Source organism: Alosa sapidissima, chromosome 8, assembly GCF_018492685.1.
Source record: "Alosa sapidissima isolate fAloSap1 chromosome 8, fAloSap1.pri, whole genome shotgun sequence".
Lineage (NCBI taxonomy): Eukaryota > Metazoa > Chordata > Actinopteri > Clupeiformes > Clupeidae > Alosa > Alosa sapidissima.
This window is the reverse complement of record NC_055964.1, coordinates 13,643,939-13,670,722: the sequence shown is the minus strand read 5'-3', so window position 1 is coordinate 13,670,722 and position 26,784 is coordinate 13,643,939. Positions and strand designations below refer to the sequence as shown.

At 47.2% G+C, this 26,784-nt stretch overlaps 1 protein-coding gene across 3 annotated transcripts in view; it reads right to left on the bottom strand.

Moving 5' to 3' along the window:
- Nucleotides 1-1,829: 1,829 nt before the first annotated feature.
- Nucleotides 1,830-26,784, bottom strand: part of pdzd2 (PDZ domain containing 2) — an 84,913-nt gene continuing 59,958 nt past the window's right edge. For 2 of the 3 annotated variants that reach the window (XM_042099671.1, XM_042099672.1), the window contains exons 7-25: nucleotides 26,373-26,472; nucleotides 25,831-25,979; nucleotides 24,500-24,619; nucleotides 23,593-23,707; nucleotides 23,139-23,212; nucleotides 22,249-22,465; nucleotides 21,030-21,147; nucleotides 18,572-18,704; nucleotides 16,516-16,603; nucleotides 16,191-16,288; nucleotides 15,404-15,569; nucleotides 13,328-14,226; nucleotides 12,275-12,419; nucleotides 7,122-10,065; nucleotides 6,689-6,806; nucleotides 6,084-6,185; nucleotides 5,422-5,695; nucleotides 5,131-5,265; nucleotides 1,830-4,244 (exon numbers count right to left, since the gene is read on the bottom strand). In XM_042099671.1, coding sequence (XP_041955605.1) covers nucleotides 4,078-4,244; nucleotides 5,131-5,265; nucleotides 5,422-5,695; nucleotides 6,084-6,185; nucleotides 6,689-6,806; nucleotides 7,122-10,065; nucleotides 12,275-12,419; nucleotides 13,328-14,226; nucleotides 15,404-15,569; nucleotides 16,191-16,288; nucleotides 16,516-16,603; nucleotides 18,572-18,704; nucleotides 21,030-21,147; nucleotides 22,249-22,465; nucleotides 23,139-23,212; nucleotides 23,593-23,707; nucleotides 24,500-24,619; nucleotides 25,831-25,979; nucleotides 26,373-26,472 — 6,162 coding nt within the window. In that variant the 3' untranslated portion in view covers nucleotides 1,830-4,077. The remainder of the gene's footprint in view (nucleotides 4,245-5,130; nucleotides 5,266-5,421; nucleotides 5,696-6,083; nucleotides 6,186-6,688; nucleotides 6,807-7,121; nucleotides 10,066-12,274; nucleotides 12,420-13,327; nucleotides 14,227-15,403; nucleotides 15,570-16,190; nucleotides 16,289-16,515; nucleotides 16,604-18,571; nucleotides 18,705-21,029; nucleotides 21,148-22,248; nucleotides 22,466-23,138; nucleotides 23,213-23,592; nucleotides 23,708-24,499; nucleotides 24,620-25,830; nucleotides 25,980-26,372; nucleotides 26,473-26,784) is intronic. The other variant, XM_042099673.1, reaches the window with a different exon arrangement.

The following is a 26,784-nucleotide window of genomic DNA, read 5'->3' as shown; positions in this document are numbered from 1 at the left end:
CCACTGTTTTTCGTGTCATTGTAGGGCTTGTCATTACAGCAGTGAGAGCGGGATGCTTCAAGGAAAGCTAGGAGCTGGAAAACTATAAGGCCAGTTTTGAGCATATCTCCACTCACTGAGCATTGTCTCGCCATGGGGGCCTGTTTTTAGGCCAAGTCGAGCTGTTTGTTGAACTTGAACACATTGCTATGTATTGTGCACAAGTAGTCCAATGTATTTGACCACTAATACACAACATGAAAAAGGCCTATCTATAATCAGCTTTACAGTAATGACTGAATTGACTCTTAAAGGAACCGTATGTAAGAAATGCATTTCTATTAATCAGAAAAAAGCCCTGATATGTCACTATACATTAAGAAATCATGTTCATTTCAAATACTTATATCACTGACAACAGTAGTCCGGCCAGGATATTGTCATTTAAAGGGACACCAGACAAGCCTGATGCTTTTTCTCTACGAATCTCCCCCACGCTCGGTCTGAAGCTCTTTTCCTTTTCTTTGCGTCTTCCGTCAAGGGTTTTCACTGCTTCTTCGCCGGCTCTGCCATTATACACACGTTTGCAACAATCTCTAGCGTTTCCTTAGCCTGCCTCTGTGCTGTAAACTGATCCTGCTTCGGTCGGCGGGTAGGATACACCGAACTTGCAAGTCTTTCTACGGGCAGTAGGGGCGGGCGAGAAAGCCTTCATTCGCCCTGTAATGAGTCATTTAACCATATACCGACTTACAAAGTTGATTAATTAAGTTGTACAGTATACAGTATGTTAATGCACCTCCATTCATCTGGTCTGCTCTGAAGGGCCCTTCTCAGTTTGAATTCTGTTAATCAGCTCCTCCATTTCTCCACTGCGGAACACCTGTGCCCTTCAAAGGCACTACACCTCCAGATTATTTATCTTATTTTATTATTTATTAACACAAAAACGTTGCCTGGTGTCCCTTTAAAAAGTGAAGTTGCAGCCCTCAACTGATGTTGATGTTGTCATGTTGTGTTTTGGCCTGATGCGCCACCCTCCACCTATCTACTAATCACAAAGTCAGTAGTGTTCCGAATCCAGGGTGCCAGTTCTGCTAGTCAGGGGGGAGGGGGAGGGGATACACACCTCTCTACAGTAATTTGAAAGTGATTGCAGTACCAGTTTTGGCCACAATCTTACATACGGTGTAAAGTCCAGTTCACACCAAAGATTCGCGACGAGAAGAGCTGCAACATCTTTAAACCAGTAGGCCTAACTTGCTGCAACGTTCTAAAACCTTGCAACTGCGACTAGACATGGTGAATGCTTTGCGATGGCTTGCAACAGCTGGCAACGACGTGCAACATTTAATTCACACCGCTGCAACTCCTTTCTGCAACGGTTTCGTCTCGTCACGAATCTTTGGTGTGAAGTGAGCTTTACACTGTGGCCTGTTCTACCCATGATGTATCATTCATGTGTTCTGATAATTCACGGCCTTCTGCATAGCTTCTTCTGTAGACCTCTGGCTTAGGTGATTGTGCTATGATTTGCAGTGCAGACGTGGAAAGGAACTCAAATGTGACCTTTTCAGTGTTGGTAAGTGTTCAGCCAAGCAGTTGACATTAATAGAATTTGGCCACAGCAATGCCCCCATACGGGTTTGACATTTTGCCATTGTAAATGTTGTTAAATCCCATAATATTTCAATGAATTTTTGTGGATCTGGTGTGAAGTTATGGAAGTTCTCTAATTAATATCTGAACCTATACTATACTTATGAAAAAAAGTATAGGATTGTTGTGATTATTAAAAATGGGCTATAATTAAAACATATTGCATTACACAATGCCTACTTGAGAATTCAAATGCATCAAAAAGCAGAAACAATTCCAGCAGGAAAAACTAATTCATGTATAACTGTTGTTTTAATGGTTGTACAAGACACAGCAGGCCTTTAATGATTTATGCACATCTCTTCAAATAAAGTGTTACCAAATAGTTCATTATTATTCAATGACAAAGATGTTAATATTTTACCATGTCTTGACAATATCTGATGCCAATTTCACAATGTAGTTGTTTGGCTAAAAATAGCTTTTCTGGCTATTTATTTGGCCTGTATACATGTTCTTACACAATTAGATACTGTGAGAGGGGTGTTTTCATCATATAACAAAAGCATCAAGGCTGTGTGTGGAAAAAAGTATAATGCTGATGGTCTAAAGCTGGGCTACACATGTCAGACTCACTATTGCTTGTGATCAAGGTTATACCCCTACCATTCTGGCTCAATATTGTGCTGGACGGCACTTTAAAATTACTCACCTGTGAATTTTCTGCATATATTAATACTGTCATCATGCTTTCAATAACTGATCCTATGGTTGAATGAACTTAACTGCCTATCTAATAGCACTGCGGAAAATGAAGCTAATCTCTACAATGTGTAGGTTTATTACCCATATGACTGCAAAGCAAATGTATGATGTTTTAATTTAATTTAATTTATTTTAAACACAATTATCATTTCTTTGTTATGATTTCTACTATTTGTTGTGAGTCATCACTCTCCTCTATGTTCTTATGGTTTTCTTGGGAATAGCACAATGCACTTCATTTAATGTTCCTATCCACTTTTGAGAGTATTGCCTTTAATTTGTTTAACCTTATGAATGCATTAATTCTCTTTACTAATTACTAAAGTTTGTTTTTATAGTTATAACTCTTCTTTAGTGCTCACACTGGAACCTTGCAGGAAGAATCATAAAATGGGAGGCTAAAATTTTGCTGCATTCAAAAAGGATTTAATGATTCACAACAGCATAGTCAAGCTCCAAGTCTTAGACGCACAGTATAATTTTGAATTCATGATAGCTTACTTTTTCACACACTGTCATAAAAGCAGTGATGCTCACAAGCCCAGATAATTAATTTAATTCATCATCAAATGGGACCATAATATTTACACATACACAGTTCAAGTACAAGATCACCACAGCACTGGTGCAGTATTAAATCCTAAAGGGGAAGTTCACACAAATGGTCGGATTCTTTGCAAGCCCCCCCCCCCGTTCCCCCACCTCAATTGCAAATCTTGCGAATTTACTCTTATTGTTGAATGCTGCGTGGCGGCTAATAGCTGCACAAGCTATGGGCTGCTATTTTGAACCTTGACGGCTTGAATAGCACAGGAGGTTTGAATAGACCTGATGGCCTCCAAATGAGCATGGCAAAGTCCAGGCAGAGAATGGCAGGAACTATTTCACACATGAATCACTGTCCCTGTTTCTTCCTCCTGTCAGTGAGGCTGCTGTCAGGTTGCCTCCAGGTTGCTCCCATCCAAACAGGCCAGGCCAAAAAGCAGTCAAAAACAGTGGTGCCAAGAGAGGGAAAATAGCAATTCCTCACAAATCTTATTTGCAATCCTATTTTTTCCCCCGCAGTAGCAACCAGTTCTATAGTAAAATACATATAACAAAAAGTGACCACTGTAGGTTAAGGGACTCTGAAATGTAAAATAAAAAACAGTACTGTATATGGCCCTGAAGCCACTGTGCGCTCAGTGGAAAACTCTTTTGGTCTGTTCAACAGGACCAGAGGTGGCCACTGCGAGGAAGACTGAAGAGGCAGTCTGAAGACACAGTTACACAGTCGGTTAAGACGAAACACAATACGTCTGTCTTCCGGTCCGGTCACACAGCAGGTGATTTACGGCTCTGTCTGCTATTGAGACACTGCTTAGAGGCAAAGAGTCAGACCCTGACTGCGGTGAGGAGGACACCAGAGAGAGAGAGAGAGAGAGAGAGAGAGGGAGAGGGAAAGTCTGTTGGATTTGTGGGTGTGCGCTAATAAATATCAAATGGTCAATAACTTCAGTTTGGGGTGGCTGCCCACTGTCTCTGTCTGGGAAGGTTTTCTCTCATGGACAAAAAAATTACAACTGTAGAAAAGTGAAGTATCAAAAGATAAAACTGAAGTCCTGTTGTATTTACACACACTGTACACACTCACACACATGCACGCACACACACAACCAGTTTGTCCTCTTGTCTCCAATTTGGCACTCCAAAATCTACTCAGGAGAATCAGACATGCGGTGCGGCCAAACTTGGTCATACGGAGGTCCGGGGCTTCCTAATGACCAGCTGCACGGGGCCCTCGGACACCGTCTTGATGATGTTCCAAGCATCATAGTGCATCAGGCCCTGCAGGGACCTGCCGTTGATGGCCAGCACCTCGTCCCCGACGTCTATGACCCTGGACTGCTCAGCTGCGCCACCTGTGGGGGAGAAAGGAGAATGTCAGTCAGAGTATGTATACAAGGGGATTTGATATGGCACTTGTAATACCAACCAGATGACACCAATGGACTGTATTCCTGACTGGTTAGTGTTAATTATTGAGCTATTTTTGTTTTATGTTGATCATTGGTAGGTAAATATTATTAATTACACAAGGGAAGATACTGCTAAAAAAGCAAGTCATTGTGATTCCACGGAACTGTAAACGGGTCCTAAGCGCTATTCACAACCTCCTCAACTGAACTGCAAAGTCAGTGGATGACTGATAAATAATGTCAGTTGTTTGACTCTTTTTATAAAGTATTCACAAATGTACATATTTAATATATAATTGCATTGTAGTCTGATTAATTCACGGAATTCACAGACTTCATGGAAACACCGCTGATCCATGCAAGGCACAGGGTTGCTGTCGAAATCGGCGACTGCTGCTGTTACCCCTGTGTGACTGTGCCCTTGCCACAGACTCTGTGGAGTCACAGGTGTGTGTGTGTGTGTGTGTGTGGAGGGTGCGAACCTTCAGGGCAATCCAGCCTAATCTGCTTAGCTGACCTTGTGTGCCGCTGACTGTCACCCCTGAAAACTGACCGGTGAGCTGCAGGGCACACGTCTCTCCCACCAGAGGAGCCCTCGGCACCGTCCACGGCCACCACTTCCGATGCAGTGTGACGTTACTAAATTGACACGTTGTTTTTGAGTTTTGGGTTACAACCTTGCTTTCATATTGAGCTGACCTCCACGAGGAAATACTGCGTTTGCATTTAACTATTGTCTCTCCATGTACTCTATACTCGGAAAGAGAAGGATTTTATACTGAGTGCGTATGTATACGTACACAATTCATAGATTTCTATTTGACGTTACCTTTAAAGACACGCTTGATGTTGAGTGGTCTGTCACCATGGGCGGAGGCCTTGCCTCCATCTAGACTGAAGCCAAGGCCAGCAGAGGTCTTCTGCAGCTCCACGCTAAGCACCCCGTCTGCCCCCACCTCCACCACTACGGCACACACAGAGGGACATTTCAGTCTCAACAAACTAATAGAACACTGAAATAACATGATCTTTTGTGAGATTTGTAAGTGTAGATCTATCAATAGAACGGCTATAGCACTGTGAAACATTGAATAGCAGAATATGCTAGCGTGCTAATCACCTGCACCTGTTGCCCTGCTGTGGTCCCTGCAGGTCAGAGGTGAGGAGTGCACAGCGTGTAGGCCGGGTTCGTGTCTGGGGGATGGCGGCTCGCTGTCCTTCCCCCGCTGGATGACCACCAGGGCCTGTCTGGGGAGCCTGGTCTGGTGCAGACAGGACAGGGCCTCGCCGTGCGTCAGTCCTCTCAGGCTGGTGCCGTTTATGGACAGGATGGCGTCCCCACGGTGGATGGTACCTTCCAAACCGGCGGCACCCCTGGTGAAAACGCGATGGACCTATCCAGAAGAAAGGTGGAGAAAGTGCCTTTAAAGGTCTCTGAAATAAGCCACTCAGAATCTTGATCAATTAGTGCAGTGTGAAGATATCATGTGTACTTCATATATTCAGCACTAGGGGGCAACAGAGAGTGTTACTCATGCAACATTATGGAGGTACGTGTGTGTGTGTGTGTGTGTGTGTGTGTGTGTGCGCGCGGGTGGGTGGGTGTTTGATGTTCAGGATAACACAATTGCTTTCCTGAGAGTAAAGCACCTTAGGAAAATGAAGGAAGATTCAGGACACATTCAGAAAGTCATTATTTAAATATCTGTCAAAGATAGGCTTGGTTCATCACATGCCCATTTGGTAGGTACTGTATAGGCAAAAACAAGTCATCCCACTTACTGTCACTGATTTCTGTTCCAGGTCGATGCCTCCAGCGATACTGAATCCTAGGCCAGATCCCTCCTCCTTGGTAAGCACGACAAAGTAAACATCCTCTTTGATCTACAAGGGATGAGAGAGATGTCAGTGACCTCACACTACCCACAGTGAAGGCAGAGAAGGCAGAGACTTTCATGGGCTAAAGATGCTTATTCTGGTGTTAGTCAGTTCTAATGAATAATGAACACCTATTTCAATGTCAGATAAAAAATACAAGTTGTATTCTAATGGTTTGTGTGTCTTGAAAAGCGCTCACACATTCTGCATCTAGCTGTCTCTACTATTACACACACACACACACACACACACACACACACACACACGCACAAGGAGACAGTTGAGAGGAACAAATAAGATTGTACTTCAAACTTCAAAGACCTCGCTATATGAAAGCTTTTGATCACCCTGACAGTAAAAGCATAATTCAGGATGCAGGGAAGTAAAGAATAGAAGGAGAATAGGTTCGACTCATATGTTCACTGAGGGCTGCAGGTGTCCTACAGTATGAGAAAGGAAAAGTGTCTGGGGAAATGAGAAATAGCACTGACTCCAGATCAGTTCAGTACCTCTGCCTGGGCCTTGGTGTCGTCGATGAGGGTCACCGTGTCCACTTTCGCTCGCAGGGAGGCGAGCACGTCCCGTAGCTTGCTCTGCTCCAGGGAGGCCGCCGACAGCTCGCCGAGGCTGCCAAACAGACACGCATCATTGGTTTTGGCCGCGGCATCGCATAGCTCCGTCAGAAATAACAAGCCCCGCTATTCCTTCAGATACAATCTACCCCCGTCTGCATGCTACAAAGAGAGACATTATACCGGAGAGCACGTTTAAGGCTGACACACAACACCAGTATTTTCACGCTGGGTGTGGAATTGATGGATCCACTTAGAGGGGAACAGGAACATCCCACTGCTCGCAAACCCCACAGCCACTTACTTTCCCCTCTCACGTACTATTGAGTTACAGTCACACAGAGATGGCTTTTATCATGCTGGTTCTTACCTGACGGACCAGCTGGGAGAGGCTGACGTCTGTCCATTAGCTCTGGGCACTTGGTAGTGGTTCTCATCCAGTGTTGGCCCCTGCAGGCCGCCTTCACTCCTGCTCACCCTGGAGGTCACCAGCGTGTACGGCAGACCCTCGGAGGACAGATCCGCGGGTTTGCGTGGTCGCACCTCCAGCTCGGTCTTGAAGGTGACGCTACTGGCTGCCTCGCCAGATGAGGATGACGAGGAGGAGGAAGAGGAGAAATCCTCGGTGCAGAGCTTGTCGAGCTCAGGCATACTCAGGGCACGCAGCTCCCTCAGCCTGGAGCGAGACAGGCCGGCAGGGCCCCGGGAGTTACGCTGCCTCAGCACGGGGGGCGCTAGAGAGCAGCGGTCCGCTTTGGATTCCTCCAGAACCGGGCCCATGCCACAGCCGGAGGCCCGAGAATCTGAGGTCGTGACCTTGCGCAGTTGGGGTGATGGGGGCGGCGAGACAGGATCGTCTGCGTACGAGCTGAGACTCCGTCTTAGCGAGCGGGAACAGTCCATTGGACCGTTACCATTGGCCGAGCCCACACAACCCGACAGCGTCCGGTTGAGCTGGGGCTTGGCGGTGTAGTACGGAACATCAATACAGCGGACCACTGCCTTGTCAAAACTGACCAGGTTCTCAAAGGACTTGATCCTCTGGCGTACAGAGAATGGGTTGGGGTCAGCCAGACCTCCAATATCTGTGGAGTAACTTCTGCGATCCATTGCTTTCAGGTACAGTTTGGACCTGTTTGACCTCAGGTGATCGCCAGCATCCAGAAGACTGGCCATTCTGAGGCTGTGATCCCCTGACCCATTGCTCAAGGTGCTAGGGCTTTTGTCAACGGTTTCCGCAAAGCTAACAGCTGTAAATGTTTGGGGTGAATTATTATTACATTTGGGGCTCGGTGTTCTTGACCGATTCGGCTGAGCCTCGGATTTTAAATGACTTGAGATCAGGGCCCCAGCTGTCACCTTGCTTTCTGGGACTGGGCTGGAGGTGGATGGGTTCACAGTTTGTTTGCGTGCGAGGAGGGGTGTGGAGGATGACGTGGGGGAGGATGACGAGAGACGCACCTCGATGAACGTCCTCTGAGTGGTCGATGCGTCCGACTTGTCCTTATCGTTCTGCTTCGAAGGTTCCTGAGATAATGTTGCCACCTGTTGGACAATACTAGTCTCTTTCGAACTGCTTGCTACATTAGCCTGCACAGAAGATGCATTTGTTCCTGCAGCGCTACACGTGTTCTTCTCCTGAGTTCTTTCACACAGTCGACCCGAGGAAGAAACGCTACCCTTCTCTGAGGTCCTGGTTATTCGTGGGCTGCCAACAGAGACGACTCTTTTGACCTGGACTTTGGGGGACTGGAGTGGGGAAGGGCTGCTTTTTCTCTGCACTGGACTTTCAGAACGTGCAGGTTTGGTGAGGGACTGGTCACTGTTCTGTGCTTTGCTTTTACTCTTTATGGTCAGGCCTTTCAATTTGGGGGGGTTGCTCTGCGACTTTAGAGTTTTATTATCTTGGGGCTTTAACTTACAGTTGGCCTGAGGATGTTCCTTCACTCCAGGACTTCTTGGTGAGTGAGCAGAGGAGTTATTTTGTGTAAGAGTCGTCCTTGACTCGCTCTGACTTGTCTGACCTTTCTCTTTCTCTTTCGCTGTCAGTACTGATGCTTTTCCACCTGATTTGGCATCATTGCTGTTGGGCGCCTTCGACTCAGCTCCGTTGGAAGCGGGCGTCGGTGAGGTGCTGCGCACTCTCTCCGAACTCTGTGGGGAGCTTGCCAGCAACCTTGCTGTCCTCTGCTGACTGCGTGGGGTGATGTGGTTCTGAGTGACAGGGGTGCTAGTGATGCCCGACTGGCCCGTTTTGACAGGTGCCAAAATCTTTTCATTAGCCTCCGACGTGCCGTTGACAGCATCGGCATCAGACGTGGGCACAGTCGTCCCAGCAGAGGTGCATTCTGGGTCTGGTTTGGCCAAAATGTTCTGGCTTTTGCCATTAACAGCTAAGCTGCCTGAAAACTGGGTGAACTGGGCACTTGGAGATCCAGGGAGCGAAGGGCTGGAAGTTGCCTGTTCAAACTCAGCTTTATGGAGAGTATCTGAGGCTGGCAAGGGCTCTGTGTTTTCTACGGAGTCGTCCTGAGGAGGGGGTGGTGGAGTATAAGGTGGAGGAGAGAGAGGCCCGTTGATGTTCGACTGATTCTGCTCTGTCCTTATGGGAGCATCGTAGCAGATTTCCACCTCTTCCTCCTCCTCGTCAGTGTCTTGGGGGCAAGCACCAGTGCCCGTGATATGGTCCGGGTCTTTCGTGTTTTCCTGAACAGTCTTGTCAGTGGTGGAGTCGCTCTCCGAGTCACTGTCCTCCACCGAGCCGTACATGCGCTTGGGTTCCGGCCCGGGCCCAGACTCGGGCTTCTCACCGTTGGTCTCGGACGGAGCCGCCTCTGTCTCCGTCAGGTGGCTGAAGTTCCGCGAGTAGCTGTTCAAGAACGTCTTACCTGCCGGCAGCAGGCCACCACGGGTTCCTGAGTCGAGCGTGGAGAACTCCAAGAGGCTGGGCCGTGCCGGGGCCTGAGGCTGACCCTTGGAGCCTCTCTCCTCGTCCTCTCTCTGCTGCGTGGTGCTGCCGGTGGGGTCTGTGGTGGTTTCTGGGCTTCCTGCCTGATGTGCGCCCATTGAGTTGTCCTGTTGCTCCTGCTTGGAGAGCTCGGTGATGAAGTCGTCGATGTCGGTGACGGGCACATCGCTGCTGTGGTTGTTTAGGCGCTCCTTGGAGTTTTGGTCGGAGGAGGTGCGCTCCTGAGTTGGTATGCTCTTGTCTTCCAGGCAGCCATTTTCCTCCAAACTAGTTCTCCAGGAATCTGGAATTCTGGAAGGTCCATCACAGCTTGATGACATCATCAGGCAGGAAAGTCGATCTACAGCTGTTGGAATTGGAGACTAGGATGAGAATCTGAATACACAGGAAATAGGTCCACATTTCTCATATGTGTCTTGCACTGCAATAAAACGGCAGGCTGAGTTAGAGAAGTAGTATAGCACGATTTTAATGGATGTCCATTAATATGAGCTGTTATTTAAATGCAACACCACATAGAAGGTCAAAGTTAACACAAGGCGTCTGTTTTATAAATTCACATCAATCTCTAATCCATCTTCTAAATGAAAACCATTGCACATTACACCCGCCTTACCCGATACCTCTTCTCATCCAAACAGGGCTGGATTTGTTATTGTCTCAATGACAAATACTACAGTCCACTGCACTGAAGAGTCCTGCTTAGACCATTATACTGTCTGCCTAGTGTAATTCACCTCCTATGTGAATATCAGGTAACTGGGAAAACTGCTGCAGACTTCAGTAAATGCCATGTACACATCAAGAGTTCAGCTTGACGTCAAGGTGAAATAGACCATTTCCAATTCTTACATAATCCAAAGCTATTATCCACGGCGTGAAATGATATTTCATACATGGTCTTTGGATTATGAATAAGCTCAAGTTGCATAGTGTCGGTAGGCACACTCTCTAAGAGTCCCACACATATTGAGGTACCATATGTGTGTGCATGTGTATGACATGATGGACAATGTATGCATACTGGTATAGCATGCATACATATAAGCTACACATGAAAACGCTCAAAACAGACAAACATGCAGGGACAAACAAGTACAGGCAGCGCTACCAGGCTTTTTTCTAGTCTTAAATCTACTGCTGTTATTGCTGTGAGTAGTTCTTTCAGTAATTGCCCAAGACTTGACATGACTAATGATTACAAATGGCAAGGCTGCGATGGGAGTGGTGGTAACTCTCTGCTCATATCAATCACTGCCTAGCAATAATGCCTGTGTCAACTTTCTCATCAAGCCAGCCAAAAGAGAGGATAATATTTACCACCGTTACAAATTACGCATAGCGCGGTTTTCAGTTTGTGGCCATTTGGGACAAAATCACCAACAGTAACTGGATTAACTGTCAGAGGGTGGGGGAAAAAAGCCCTTCTAATGATTTAATTATTAATAGAATGATTCAGGATAGCCTCTAAAATATTAATTGAGATGACTTGAATGTTTAAATAATCAAGTAAAGAACATTTAAAATGACTGTTGTTTCTCTGCTGAACTACACAGTGGCCACTGCTCAGACACTACTCACAGCAACAAAGACTCGAGCTGAGCTGGACAAAGTACGAGGAGGACATAAAAGAGAAGCTAGTGTGCAGTGGGAACCGTCGACCTACTCCTACAAATCTACTGTCTAAGGTAATAAGTGAATCAATAGTCACCATGGATACAAAGCCCGCTGCTTGCAGTTCCCTTTGTGGTGGAGAAGGGTACTGCCAGTAAGAAAGAGGCTGCTGTGCTCCTACGTCTTAAGGCAGCGTGAGGAAAGACAGACTGGTCTCTTAAGTGCAGCCCGGGGGGGGGGAGGTTTGTTCACAGTATACAGTAGTGAGAAGGACATTAAGAACAAAACAAAAACCAAGACCACCAGCAGTTGGGAGTGAAGCTAGAATGTGGGAGTTAGGCTTGGTGAGGGGACTGTTCGTATTGGTGTTTCGATGATGAGTGTTTTATGGGGTCGGGGGTTATTTGTGACACACAGCTGGGGGTAAGGGGATATTTGATGGGGAGATTGATGGAGCACTGCAGTCTCTTGGAAGGGGGGTGGGGGGTGGGGGGTGGGGTCGTTTTGCGTGGAAGCTTCTAAAAGCTGCTCTCTATAGGTATTTCATAGGTGTTGAGTGAACCCTTCAGATTAAGATTCTGGTTATAAACAAAGCTAACTGAAGCTCTGATACAAATGTGTTCCTAAGATGTCCACAAGTGTTTTGACATTTCCACCCAACAGCATCTATGGACCCTTTCAAGAGAGTTCCATTATCAGCATCATAGTTGGCCCCACAAGACTTCCTTTTTAACATTCCATATGTTATCTTAATGCAGAGGAAGTAGATTGGGGCCCAAATAGAACGTTCAAGCATTGTTTTTGTTTACCTTGTTGAAAGGGTCAATAGGATGACACAAAGTAGGGGGAAAGTCCATTAGCAAGAGCTGTATAACAGGACACACCATCGTGCCACCACAAACCACTGCTGTCTTTGTCACAGCGCTGTGGTGGAGGCTCACCTGAAACGGGTTTCTGAATCTCTAAGGTCAGTGTTACGGGAAGGTTGTGCATCAGATCGCAGATCTCCTGATAGGACGAGGAGCAGACCAGTGTGTCCCCGATCGCCACGATCTCATCGCCCACGCTCATCTTCCCCATGGATTCCTGGCAGAACGCAGAAAGGAGAGAGATTGGAGAGGGAAAACAAGCCTGCCTGGAAAAACCACTGAGGATGAAGCAATGTCTTAGACACACACACACACACACACTAACAGAGGCATGGAAGTACACTTAAACACACACACACACACACACACACACACACACACACACACACACACACACAAACTAACAGAGGCATGGAAGTACACTTAAACACACACACACACACACACACACACACACACACACACACGCACACGCTATTTTATGCCGCTTCTTCTATTTTTTCACAAGGACCGCGACTTGTAAATCTGTTATGTTTTTATTGCTTTTTACTGGTGTGCAAAGGTTTCTCAATTTGTGGACATCCAAATCCATCCAAGTACACAGAAGAAACATTATAGAGGACACAGCGGGATTAACTATTTTTAGTTTAATGTGTTTTGCAATTGTCTGTAGAGACTGTGTGTGTGTGTGTGTGTTTGTCTAAGAGAAATAAAGTGTGTATATGTTTATGTGTGTATGTGTGTGTGTATGCATATGTGTGTTTCAGACCTGGACACAGAGATATAGAGTTTAAGAGAGAGAGAAAGAGAGAGAGAGTTGTTTTAATTATCTGCTGTGCACGAGATAAAATGCAACATTTAAGCTCATTATATGGGCAATCACTAAATGTCTAAATGTTAAATGGGGAGATAAGTCGACAAGACAAGACCAATCAGTAAACACAGACAGATAAGAAAAAAGAAAAGACAGACAGACAGACCAACAAACAAATGGAGAGACTGAACATATTGGAAAACTCCCACAGACTGACAGACAGACAGACAAAGACGGATGGACAGAGAGACAGACAAACAGACAGACAGACGGACACTCGGATGGACGGAGAGACATAGGAGCATGCATACCCTCTCTGCGGCACCGCCCGGCCTCAGGCCAGTGATGATGACCTTGAGAGGGGACGACTTGATCTCCAGGTCCAGCCCAAACGACTCGCTCTCGCTCCTCCTCAGGACCACCGTCTCGATGGTGCAGATGCCCGCCAGCTCGCTGGGCTCGCCGCGCCGGCAGTGGTGGGTGCCGCGGCAGGCCGAGCGGGTCAGGGTGCCCGTGTGGCCGGGCAACGCTGGCGACGGGGTGGCGGTGACGGGCTCATCGCCCTTGGCACGGTGCGGGGGATTGGGGCATTCGATGCTCATCATGCTCTTGACGCGCGTGACGGCCTTGTGCTCCAGCTTGGGCGATCGCTTGGGCTCGGGGGGACCGTCGCGGTACGACTCCTTCTTCACACCCAGGTTGCTCGTTGCTCCTCCTGCGCCTCCTCCTCCTCCTCCTCTGTCATGGTCGAAGCAGCGTATAGGCATGAAGGGCGACTCGGCTCCGGGCGGTACGGCACCTCCATCCTCCGACTCCAGAGAGCTGTTGCCTACCGTGCCACCTCCACCGTCCTGGCTCTCATCATCCACCTCCACCGACGACGTCGCCACCACGATGCCCGAGTCGTCCTCCTGCAGCCGGGCCTGCAAGTCTGCGGTGCTCCCCGATGCCGCCCCTGCCGCTGCCGCCTCCCGGTGCGCTGGCCTTCGGTAGAGAGGCAGTCCCGTCGGCGTCATGGCATCCTCAGGGTCGGCATCATCGTCGCTGGCCTCGTCCTCGTAGCAGAGGACCCGCCGCTGGCGGAGCAGGGGGCTGCGGACAGAGCTGGGGCTGCTGCCCACACTGGCCTGCCTCGCTACTGGTCCACACGCCTTCCCAGCGGCCTCGGCGTACACGGCCTCCGCTCCCACAGACCCGTTGGGCTTATACCCTACAGGAAGGGGCGGAACAGACAGGGATGTCAATCATCTGTTTTTGATTTCAATCATTTTCATGATTCCATGAACCATGAATGAATAAATGTAGTAATGAACTAACAAAAATAGTTTTAATCTTAACCATGCCGTTCCCCATTGCCAAGCAACATAACACACTTGAGAGTCATGTTCAGTGAGAGGCTTTGTGCTTGCACATGCAGTAGCCTGTATAGCCAGCTTACTTGTCTATTCACCGCATATTAAAATTAAACATTCACATGCTCTTCATTTACACCATTTTCTTACTCAAATGGGATGTATGAAATCGCTAAGCTGAGTGAACCCAGCCTGATCTGACGGCGGTTTCTTTTTTCGCCCTGCAGCTCAGTATGGAAACCTGTAAAAATGTTTCTCCTGCTTCCGTTACACTTTTGCGTGGGCCAATCACAAACTGGCTTATCCACCTGGCACGCTGGCACGCAGGCACGCAGGTTTAAAACGATGACGATAGTGGGACAGCCTGGAGTTTTCGCGTCGCTTTGCAAACTTCACCTGGTTTGTTGGTCAGATTGGTGAATGACCAATCCAATTGCGTACAGAGTCATTTGAACTATGCCCGTTGATCACACCTCTTGTGCAGTAGAAAATACATAGCGGACTCCTCAGATTAATGTTCAATCTTAAAAGAATAAGCTTGGTCTGGTGAAAGCCAGACTATGAAATCGCTGCTCTCTCGATTTGAATGAATGGCATGTTCCCGTTGGATAATTCAATACAATATGCGGAATGATTACTAGCTGCAAAACGCCAGAGAGGGGATGTCCTGGGATATCGCCACTCCCGATGACTCATTGAATGCCTTTCGTCCAATCAGAAATTAATAAATAAAGCTTTTACATGTGTTTTTTTGCCGATCCTGAGGTGTCTTTTAAGTATAATGTTTAAAGGTTGACATTCCAGATTATCCTGAGGAGGAGCTGACATTCCAGATTATCCTGAGCAGGAAACTGAAACTACAGATTATCTGATAGGAGGAGGCTGATGATTGGTAATTTTTACTGAAAAGTCCAAAGGGACAACTGATGCCATCTCAAAACATGACAGTCTTGTGCAAGGGCCATGATTCATTAAAAAAAAAAGATTTACTTGAGTGTTTTCACAATACAGATGTATTATTTGTTTGTTTCTTACCAAGGGGCTGCACCCCTGACTCATCCAGTAAGGTGCTGCAGCTACGGTGGTGAAGCATGTCGTCGTCGCTTGATCCCATCGCCATGGTTTCGGAGAGCGAGGACTGGCTGGGAATGTCTTGGGAGAAGTACTGCGACAGCTCAGCCTCTGAACTCAAAGACCCTTGCTGCAGGCAGCGTAAACAAACAGAGAAAGATGATCAAACCCACGGTGCAGCTCCTCGGGGGGACTCTGTGACAAAATGGCTGCCAGCAATGGGAACCAAAAGGGGCAGAGCACAGGGGAGCAAGTTGCTTGTTGGGGAGAGGAAGTGCTAGCAGTGCGGAGAGCTCAGTCACAGCCGCTGCCTCAACCTTTCTCTGACCCCCAATCAATTACCGGTGTGGGAGTGTGGGCTCGGACTCAGGGGTAGTTTGTATTAATTAGCCACTCTGGTTGAGCGCCTCTCAAATAAAGACAAAAGGAGGTGTGTTGAGGGTCACAAGTGTTTGTGTGTGGATGTGTGGGTATATGTGTGTGTGTGTGTGTGTGTGTGTGTGTGTGTGTGTGTGTGTGTGTGTGTGTGTGTGTGTAGATTTGTGTAAGTGTGTGCAAAAGTGGAGCATCTCTTCAATAAAGATTGATAGCGAAAGAGATAACTTGTGTAAGTGTGTGTTTTTGTCTATATGTGTGCAAGTACAGAAAACATGTGAGAGTACACAAAAATGCCATCTCTCTATAAGTATGAGAGTATAAGAGTGTGTTTGTGTTTTTGTGTGTGTGTGTGGGTGTGTGTTTGTGTGTTTACCCTGCTAGCTGGCTCCAGGAATCTCTTCATAGTCCAGCTAAGGTTGCCCTCTACCTGCTTGGCTTTGACGGTCGGTGATGGGCTCTTTGATGGGAGACCTGGGTGTACACACGAAAACACATGTAGAATCAAGGCCACAAAGTGAAAACACAAATCACACTCTGTACACATGTATTGACCATGGTCAAAACCAAATCAATCAATTAATAATAACCATGTCTGATTGACATTACAGTGAAATTTCTTCTGAAGACAATTCTTATTGGGCACGGCGGTATTGTGGAAATGGCCTGTATGCTGTGAGCCACTGCTGGGCTGGACCTACCGAGTGTGTGTGATGAGTGGCTGTCCTTGCTCAGGCTGTCTCTGTGTGTGGAGCGCGCAATAACATCATCCATCTCCTGCTCGGAAACCTGCAGACAACAACACAAGAGTGAGACTCCGGGAGTCCACCCGCCCTTCTCAGAGAGGCTCACACGCAATAACACATTTCCTGTCTCACCCGCGCAACACATTATTGTTGAGTGGAGAGAGACAGGCGTCAGGGTTAAGGCCTCAGAGCTTTCTGCTGGTCCTATGATAGTGTGGCCACCAGATGGCATTAAGTGGCTGAGATAGCGACACGCGATCCTGTCACCCTGCAACTGGTATACTGAGGCACATGTGGCTCCCTCACTAGAGTCTAGTATTATATAATTTAGCTCACTTTGGACAAATGTTATTTTATTAGCATGTTCATTCAAAACACAAGATTGGAGCCTTGTGCAATTCCAGCTAGTGACTGGTACAGTTTGGATTCATTAAAATGCCGGATGCTGTGCGGGTTATTTGCAACTCAGTATGAAATAATGCTGACATGTTTGTTTTCCTTTAGAGAAGGGAGATCTTACATATCCACACTCTGAAGTTTCTTGCTTTAGTTAGCATATTCTGGTGTGGAGTTATGGGGTAAAAGCTAAGAATGTAGCTTACCCTAACAGAACAGAAGTCTTCAGCAATGTGTGCTAATTAGTCTGTTGTAACCATCGTCACCTGACTGGTATCAACCAATCAGAATGAGCCTCTGCTCAGGCATGTGGTGCTTTGCTTTGAGATGCGTGCCACTGCGCTGCACCACCTGATGACTCGGGCGGCCAGACCGCAGCTCCCGAGGCCACACTACAGTAACAGAACTTTCCAGAATGAGCCGGATAGAGAGGGGTGCTAGGGAGTTGATTGAATCTGCCACAGCGGGTGCAGTAATTCACTGGTGGTGGAGATTTACAGGCAGGTACATGACAAATTTGCTCCGAGGTATAATGAGGTGAGGGATCAGGTGGTATGTTTCATTTAAAAAAGACTCAAAGGGCCTCTATGTCTAGGGATTTTTTTTTTGGACATATTATATGAAGAAAATTAATGTTTCACTTCCTGTCTGGGAATCGCCAAAGGACAGGCATTTCAAAGGAAAACAACATTCCAAGACTCCCCCTCAAAATGAAGTTCCAACCTAAAGGAAACCACCAGACTGAGACCAATGTCAGTTTATAGAGCCGATAATTCAAGGCATTAGCACACAGGGCTAAACTATTACAGCGCTCTCCCTTCCACTTCCTGACACGAGCGAATGGGACGAAAACCCTCAAATGACAGCTCTGCAACTCCCCCTTGTATCCCTCCACTGGCACGCTAGCCGGCCCAGGTGTTGGGCTGAGCATAGCCACAGACCACCTTTCCATCTCTAGTAATGCTAACATGACAAGCGCATTCATCTTGGGCCAAACGAGTCAGCACATTCTTCCCAGCCAGCCTCCTCTCTCTCCAGCAAGCCCCAACTGGCCCACCCCCCAGGCCCCACTCCATTCTGGCCCCATGATTAATTAGACTGAGGCCGGGGCCCGCACACAAGTCGAGGCGGAATGTGTACATTTTTTTCGCTAGCGGGCCTTAATGATTCATGCTAGGGGCTAATTAGCAGGTTAGCAGGTGTAGGGAGGGTTTGATGGGGGCCCGGTCCATCTGGTAGAGGACGTGTGTATGAACGAGAGCCAAGCCAAAGAGGTGGCGGCCACTCTAGGCCTAGGAGAGTGACACGATGAGACCTTGATTAAAGTCAATAAGGCCTTCTTGTGCATATGGGAGTGTGTGTGAGTTTGAGAGTGTGGCTGTGAATGTGACTGCATGTTGGTGTGTGTGTGTGTGTGTCTGTGTGTGTGTGTGTGTGTGTGTGTGTGTGTGTGTGTGTGTGTGTGCGTGTGTCTGTGTGTCTGCCTCTGAATCGGTATATTTGAGTGTATGTTTGTGTGTGTCTGCCTCTGAATCAGTGTATTTGTGTGTGTGTGTGTGTGTGTGTGTGTGTGTGTGTGTGTGTGTGTGTGTGTTTGTGTGTGTACATGTCTTACTTTAGCGTTTGGATGTCTGCTGATGATGAGGCCGACTGGGCCGGGTCCACACTCGCTCAGGATGGCATACGCTTCACTGAGGGCTGCGTGCCGCAGACTCACAGAGTCCACCTCCAGCACCTGGTCTCCTCGGCTGTACACACACACAAACACACACACACACACACACACACACACACACACACACACACACACACACACACACACACACACACACACACACACACACACACACAGTGAGAGGATGCCAATGTTACAGATGAAGTTGATAAAACCTGCACAACAATAAGAGCCGCTGATAATCTACCTCGAGAAGAATCCAACCATCAGTACCCTGAGATGTTCGAGTTACGGAAGGCTACAGCACTTTGGGGGGGAACAACAATACAGGCGAGTGTGTGCTTTGCAACCTTATCTCCCTCTGCGGCCAGCTGGAAGTACTTTCGCAGCAAGATCCAGCATTTAGTACCTATAATCTGTCTGCTGACATAAAGAGCTCATTCATGTGTTACTGGCACGAATGGCACATTTTTTGGTGTTGTCTAAAAAAAAACGGGCTCTGGCTGTGAAATGTTTCATCTTTAGCACACAGACACACACACACACACACAGACATAGACAGGCACATATGCGCATGCACAAACACACACACACACACACTCACACACATCATACATACAGAATACAGACACAGAGAAGCACATGTGCGCGTGCACACACGCACACACCATCACATACAGACACAGACAAGACCATATGCATACATACACACACACACACACACACATATCAACACAGTTGGACACACAAATATGAAGTCTCAAACAAGCCCAGAGAGAGGGAGAGAGAACTGCACAAATAAACAGTTATCATATGAACTCTTTAACATACACAGAGACATGTACACACCCACACAGACACTCCAGAAAAACAATCACCCATGCAGGCATGCAAGCACAAGCACACACACACACACACACACACACACACACACACACACACACACACAGAGAGAGAGAGAGAGAGACACACACACACACACACACACACACACACACACACACACACACACACACACACACACACACATGTGCAGGCTCCCAGTGCAGCTCTGTGGCAGTCTGGTCTGGTAGGGAGAGACTGACTGATGGGTTTGTTTTCCCTTGTGACAGCTGATTCCTGCCTCACCCTTCCTTAATGATGTTCAACTGATGCAGACAAGCCAACACTTCCAAGGCACACAGTATCTGTGTGTCCAAGAACATGTGAGTGTGTGTGTGTGTGTGTGTGTGTGTGTGTGTGTGTGTGTGTGTGTGTGTGTGTGTGTGTGTGTGTGTGTGTGTGTGGTGTGTGCATGTGTGTAGAGCAACCACCCCCAGTCTGGGACACACTCTTGACAGGGCTTCTCCACTCTCACACAGAACCTCTTAGGAACCTATTAGTGCTAAATGAGAACTAGAGCGCAGGGACCTCTGCATTAAGTCTGATGTAACAGTTCATCGGAGTATTTCACCCGCAAGCAGACTTTTTAATCAGCGCGTGTAAGACACGTTTCTGGGTGACATCAAGGCGGTGGCTTCCAAGAGAACAGCAATGACACTAACAGTGTCAAGGGAACAGCAGCTTTTTCCTCACATGAGGAACTTATTCAAAGTTATTTCACCATTGCAATTAAGGACGGGTGGATGGCTGCTTCTGGACTTCTTTCTCATGTTCAGTATAATCACTTTATACAGTAATTCTCATGTTTTCTCAGTATAATCACTTTATACAGTAATTGTTATGCTGTAGGGATGGACTGCTGGCTGGCCTTGAAATGTTTCCACTTAATAATCTTTGGAAAAAGTTGAATGGATAAAAAGACACTAAAGATACTAAACAACCTGCTAAACTAACTGCACACACACACACACACACACACACACACACACACACACACACCCTTTTGGCACTTCTACTGATGATACCAGTGTTGACTTATTTCACTCTGTAATGGATAGCTGAACTTTACCAGCAGCAATGCAAAGCATCTGAGAGGAATGCACTAGCAAAACATCTGAGAGGCCAGCATCAGCCAAGCATTTGAGATAAACCTTCTCCAAACACCTGCACTGAGATTTGGTGCTGGCTTTGAAGAACGTGTGTGCGTGTGCTTATGGCTTGTGGGTGTGTGTGTGTGTATGCGTGTGACTGTTTGTGAGTGTGTATATGTGTGTATGTGTGTGTGTGTGTGTGTGTGTGTGCGTGTGTGAGTCTATGTGTGTATGCGTGTGCGTGTGTATGTGTGTGTGTGTGTGTGTGTTTGTGTGTGTGTGTGTGTGTGTGTGTGTGTGTGTGTGTGTGTGTGTGTGTGTGTGTGTCCGTGTTTGTGTGTGTGTGTGTGTGTGAGAGAGAGAGGGGACTAAAAGCATTGAGAGTATTAAGTTGGGAGGTAGAGAGTGAGAGGAGGCCAAGGTACCTGAGTCTGCCGTCCATCTTGGCCACAGAGCCCGGGGCCAGGCTGTGGATGTAGATCCCAGGGCTGCCGTTCTCCAAGGTCAGGCAGCAGGCACCGATGCCAAGCCCCACACCCGGCTCTGAAGACAAACACACCCAAGAAAGTGAATGCAAGCACACACACACACACACACACACACACACAGACACACACACACACACAGACAATGACACCGACACACACACACACACACACACACACACACCTTCACACTGTCAAGACATCCACACTGACACACACAGAACGAAAGGTCATGTGGTCATTGTAGCAGCAAAATAACTTCTTCACTGAAAACCATTTCATTTTAATATTTTGATTTGATAAACACAAATAGAGGCTTTCAGACATTAACAATTCTGGCCTGTGCCGTGTTTCAAAGGAAGGGACTCATTAAAAATAGATCAGATGTTGAAAAATAGATCTGAGGGTTGCAGCATTTAGCAAGCTTCCTCTCTACACAGGCAACTCTCTCAGCAAAGTCTTCCGAGACTCCAGCGTTTGGCATGACAGCGCCTGAGCACGGGAACTCAATCACCCCAGCAGAGAACCCATGACCCAACAACACACTTATTTAGCTGGAAGCTGGTTGTCTAAATATGTTCCTTGGCACTAAGGCTCAGAATCATGAAAGGTTTACCGATGCAAACAAAATATCCTCAGCAAAATATAATCTCATACAAGCTGCACACAGCTATGAGAATAAACAGACACCAAAAGCTTTTATATTTTGTGCATCTGCAAGAGTGTCCTTAATATAATCTGGGGGAAAATAATCTATTGTAGGTGATTTCTCCAGTGCGTGTATACAGAAATACTGACAAATTAGTTGTGCAGAAACTAATTATGGTCTTTGATGCATTTTGTAAGCCTTCCAACCAGGAATAGGCTTGTCCTTAAACCTGCACTGTGCAAAATAAATTGTTGTACAGAAACTAATTATGGTCTTTGATACATTTGTTAAGCCTTCCTACCAGGAATAGGCTTGTCCTTAAACCTGCGCTGTGCAAGAAAAAAGACCTTAATGGGAAAGCAAGCCTTGATGGGAAAAGCATGCATCCTCAAATCTCTCGTCCTCTCAGTCACACGGTCTACAGTCCAGCAGCCCTCAGCCTTTCCCAGACTCTAAAGTGTCTTAAAGCCCCATCTAAAGCCGCAGGTCTGTCTCCACCCGCTCGGTCACCTTTGTTGAGCGAGACCTCCATGATGATGCGGTCCTTGGGGCCGGGCCCGCGGCGGGCCTCCGCGTCCTCGAAGGCGGGCGGGACGGGCGTGCCGCCGCTGGTGTTGGAGTTGGGCGAGCTGGAGCGGCTCAGCAGGGTGGGCGTGGGGCACGGGGTCAGGCTTGGGCTGCGCAGGCGCGTGCGCACCGTCAGGGTCACCACGCCCTTCTTCAGCTGCTGCAGGGTGACAGAACACCCAGCACCCAGGGACGTACACGTTTTAACATGGGCGAGACAAAAGACCAACAAACTGCATACAGACAATAAATCTGACATCTGTTATCTTATACATCCATATATACATATACATATGTTTCTATTATATTTGTCTATTGTCTCAATTACCACTATTAGTTTGTCAAGTTTTTTGTAAAAGTAACAGTGAAAGAAAGCTGTTCCTGGAAAGAGACTTTGTAATTTAGCATGGTTAGACTTAATATTTACAATTTAGCTTAAAATGTTGTAGCCTAACACTATGCAGATAATATCCAGAGCAACAGAGCCAACTGAGACAAAAACACATAAAATATCTACAATGTTAATGTCTGAGCCTCAGATGAATATTTTCTCAGAAACTGAATTCAGAAACAAAGTAATAATTTCTCTCTGTTGGGACAGCACTAACGACAGTTTGCTGAAAACCTTCCAGGTCTCAGTCAAGCGAGCGAGCGAACAGACGAACAGGCGGGCCGACACAACAGAGGAGCGGCCCTGAGATGCAAGGAGCAGACTTTCAGAGTGCATTACGGCCAAGGCCATTCTGCTCTGTCTGTCTGTCTCTCTCTGTGTGTGTGTGTGTGTGTGTGTGTGTGTGTGTGTCTGACCCTGGGAGATGTGCATGACTTAGTACCTTAAACGTCTGGATGGCTTGCTGATGAGTAAGGCCTTGGAGAGACTCCCCATTCACCTCCAGTATCTCATCACCTGTGTGGATGGGGACACAAACAGAAGGGATGCAGTGTGAGTGTGAGAAGATAGTGTGTGTGTGTGTGGCGGGGGGGGGGGGGGGGGTAAGGGTAAGGACAACATAGATATGTCATAGAAAATGAGATGGGCAAACTTTATATAATATGACTAGACAACAATGTGAGGAATCCCCAGAGATCCCTAGACACCCCAGAGAGCTCTTGTTATTTCTCAATACATATAATTTCGTAAAAGCCTGAGGTTTGAGACAAGCACTAGAAAAATATGATTTGCTTATTACGCTGATTACTGTCTTCCTTCTCAAAGTGCCTGGGCACTGGCCCTGACAGCTCCAGGAGCAGCTCTTGTGCTTCTGCTGCAGGCAGAGATGCGCTCACCCTCTTTGAGGCGTCCGTCTGCGGCCGCAGCTCCGCTGGGGAAGATGGTCTTCACAAAGATGCCCATCCTGCCCCGGGCCGAGTCCTGACCGCCCACGATACTGAAGCCCAGGCCCTGAACACACACACACACACGCACACACACAGAGAAACACAAAAAACAGAGGTTACGGTACTCCACTGGGCACAGACGATACACCTGTCACACAAAAGCAAAGGACAAGGACAGGGATCCAAGGCACAGGACACCAAGGCTGCAGAAAAGTGTCTTCAGATTTACGAGATATCTTGTGATATAGAGAAGACCTGAACAACTAAGCTCCTCAACATGTCACACTACATGTTGGTAAAATACTAATCATTTGAGGGGGCCCATGAGGAATGTACAAGATATCAAGATTCTGCAAGGAGGCTGAGACAACAACAAGAATAAGCCCAAACTGATAGTAATATACAAAAAAACTGTAATTTACTGAAAACACATACAGACACACAATAACACTATATTAGACTTTTTATGTTGGCTCTCTGACTGTCTTATTATTATGTGCAAAGAAAAGCCTTTTGTGCCAAGTGCCAATCATCCAGGTCTTTAGACTCCTACCTCCCCTCCCTTTTGTGAACTGAGGTGCTTTGTTTAAGCACCAGAAGAAACCACCACACAAATTATGATAAAGGCAAAGAAACAGTACAAATGCATCTCTGTATCCCCAAAATGGACTTCATCATATACACCCCGCCCACTCCCATTCAGTGTGTGTGTGTGTGTGTGTGTGTGTGTGTGTGTGTGTGTGTGTGTGTGTGTGTGTGTGTGTGTGTGTGTGTGTGGTGTGTGTGTGTGTGTGTGTGTGTGTGTGTGTGCGCGTGTGTGTGCGTGTGATTGTGTGCGTGTGCAGAGGAGGCTCACCTTCCCCTGTCCTTTCATCAGGACTATGTTAGAGATAATAGACGGCTGGGCCAGTCGCCATGGTGACTCCACTTGAACGGTGCTCAGAGATCGTGCCGATTTCTTCACTATTTGATATTCCTGCACAAGAAAGAGACAAGAGGCGGCGCCAGTGACCAACTGAATATACTCTATTGTTCCTGATGATATTCTGAGGTGACACACACACACACACACACACACACACATAACAAGGACTCTCTTACTCACACACACACAGATATACACACAGTAGACAAAAACCTTGTCACTCTAATTTGAGTCTGAGAAAGAGCTGTTATACGGTTTTAGCACCTTAGTCTAAGATACACTGGATTCTTCTGGGGGTGTGGGGGTGTGTGTGTGTGTGTGGGGGGGAGATACACAGTGGTGGATGACACACTTTTGACACACTTTTAACACAGCCTCTCTGTGCACCTCTCTCTGCGCCACAGGTCCCTCTGTCTCCCGCCAGGCTCCTGATTTGCCTAGCGGTTAGCGAGCGCTCTTGAGACCTTTAAGACGAGAACTGAGCTGAGGGAGGGGAAAGAGGGCGAGAGAGGGAATTGAAGAGCCAGAGCTTGGGCTTTGATGTGCCACCACTTGGGTTATTATCTCATAAACAACCCCCCCTGGGCTGCCTGGTGCTAGTTGGCGACTCCCAGGAGAACGCTGTGCGACAGGGGCCACCGGCTCTCAATCAGGAGTATGCGCTGCCAAAAGAAGATGCTCATGGTGGTGGAGGTGGCCGTGGTGGGCTAAAAGGTATTATGGGGGAACCAGGCAGGATGAAAGAGATCTAGAACTCTAGAACTAGGAGTCCTTGTTATGCGCTCATAGCTGCTCTTTCTTTTAGTAACTGCTCCATCTTCATCTTCAGTGTCACCCACAGAGATGAAGGAGGAAGTGAATGGATATACTGTATGTGCTGGTACTTTTGGAGTTTACAAGCTTGTGGTCTTCACTGTATTTCCACTCTTTTTCTAAAACGGAAGTGTTTGAGATGGAAGATGTCAGCTGTCTTTACTGTGATAGAAATCCCTATCACAGTCTCTTCAGTTCAGTGGGCCTTGAAGACATTTCACATGCACACAAGACTAACTGAAACTACATTTTCTTTGGTGGCTGGGAAGTGCAAATTCAATGTGGTCAGAGGTTATTAAAAATGGCATCACTGTCAATATGTTATGCAACTAGTGAGGTGCAATGAGAGAGGGTGTGCGTGTGTATGTGTGTGTGTGTGTGTGTGTGTGTGTGTGTGTGTGTGTGTGTGTGTGTGTGTGTGTGTGTGTGTGTGTGTGTGTGTGTGATACCTGTCTAACGCCTGCAGTATCCAGCTGCTGAGGCAGGGAGTGCTTGCGCCCGCCTCTCGCCGGCTTGTCTGCCACATCACTTCCTGTGTCTCCGTTCTCTACAATCAGTTCGTCATCCTCCCCTACCGACTCCAAACGGCTGCCTCCTCCTGATATGTGTGTGAGTGAGTGAGTGAGTGAGTGAGTGAGTGAGAGAGGGAGAGAGAGAGTGAGTGAGTGAGTGAGAGAGTGAGTCAGTGAGAGAGTGAGAGTGACAGAGAAAGAGAGAGAGGGAGAGAGAGAAAGTGAGTGAGTGACAGAGAAAAAGAGACAGAGAGAAAGAGAGAGAGAAAGTGAGTGAGAGAGTGAGAGAGTAAAGGAGGGGCTTAAATTACAATTATATGATTGTTGAATGTGATATTTATAGTGAACAAGAACAACATCATCAGATGCTATACTCTTAATTGCTATGATTAAGAACTCATTTTCATCACATTTTGTGATGAATGACATAGATGCTTAATTAATGTTAATGAAGAGGTTATGACACGTGCGTCCCTGACCTTGTGACCTGCTGCGGAACTTCATGGGCGTGGGGCTGCGGCAGCTTCCCTTGGACACCTCCATGCGCCCCCGGTCCTCAAGCTTGTCTAGATCTGAAAACTACAGCAGCAAGAACACATTTTCAGCAAGGACACTTGACAAGGCCTGCGCTGGTATCCTTGCCAAATCACATGACTGACTCGATCACATCAGCTTTCTCAAACATCGCTAATCAGGAATTACAGACAGTTCTGCCAGAAATACAAATCATAAAATGGTATGCTGGGTCTAACATCACTGGCTATGTCTCATGACACCATGCTATGTCTCTGTTATTGTTTTGTATTGGAATAAAGACTTATGTTTACAAATGGTTTCAAGTGTGGAGTGGTAGTTTATCCAGCTGTGGGAAATGAAAGGGGTGCAGAGGTT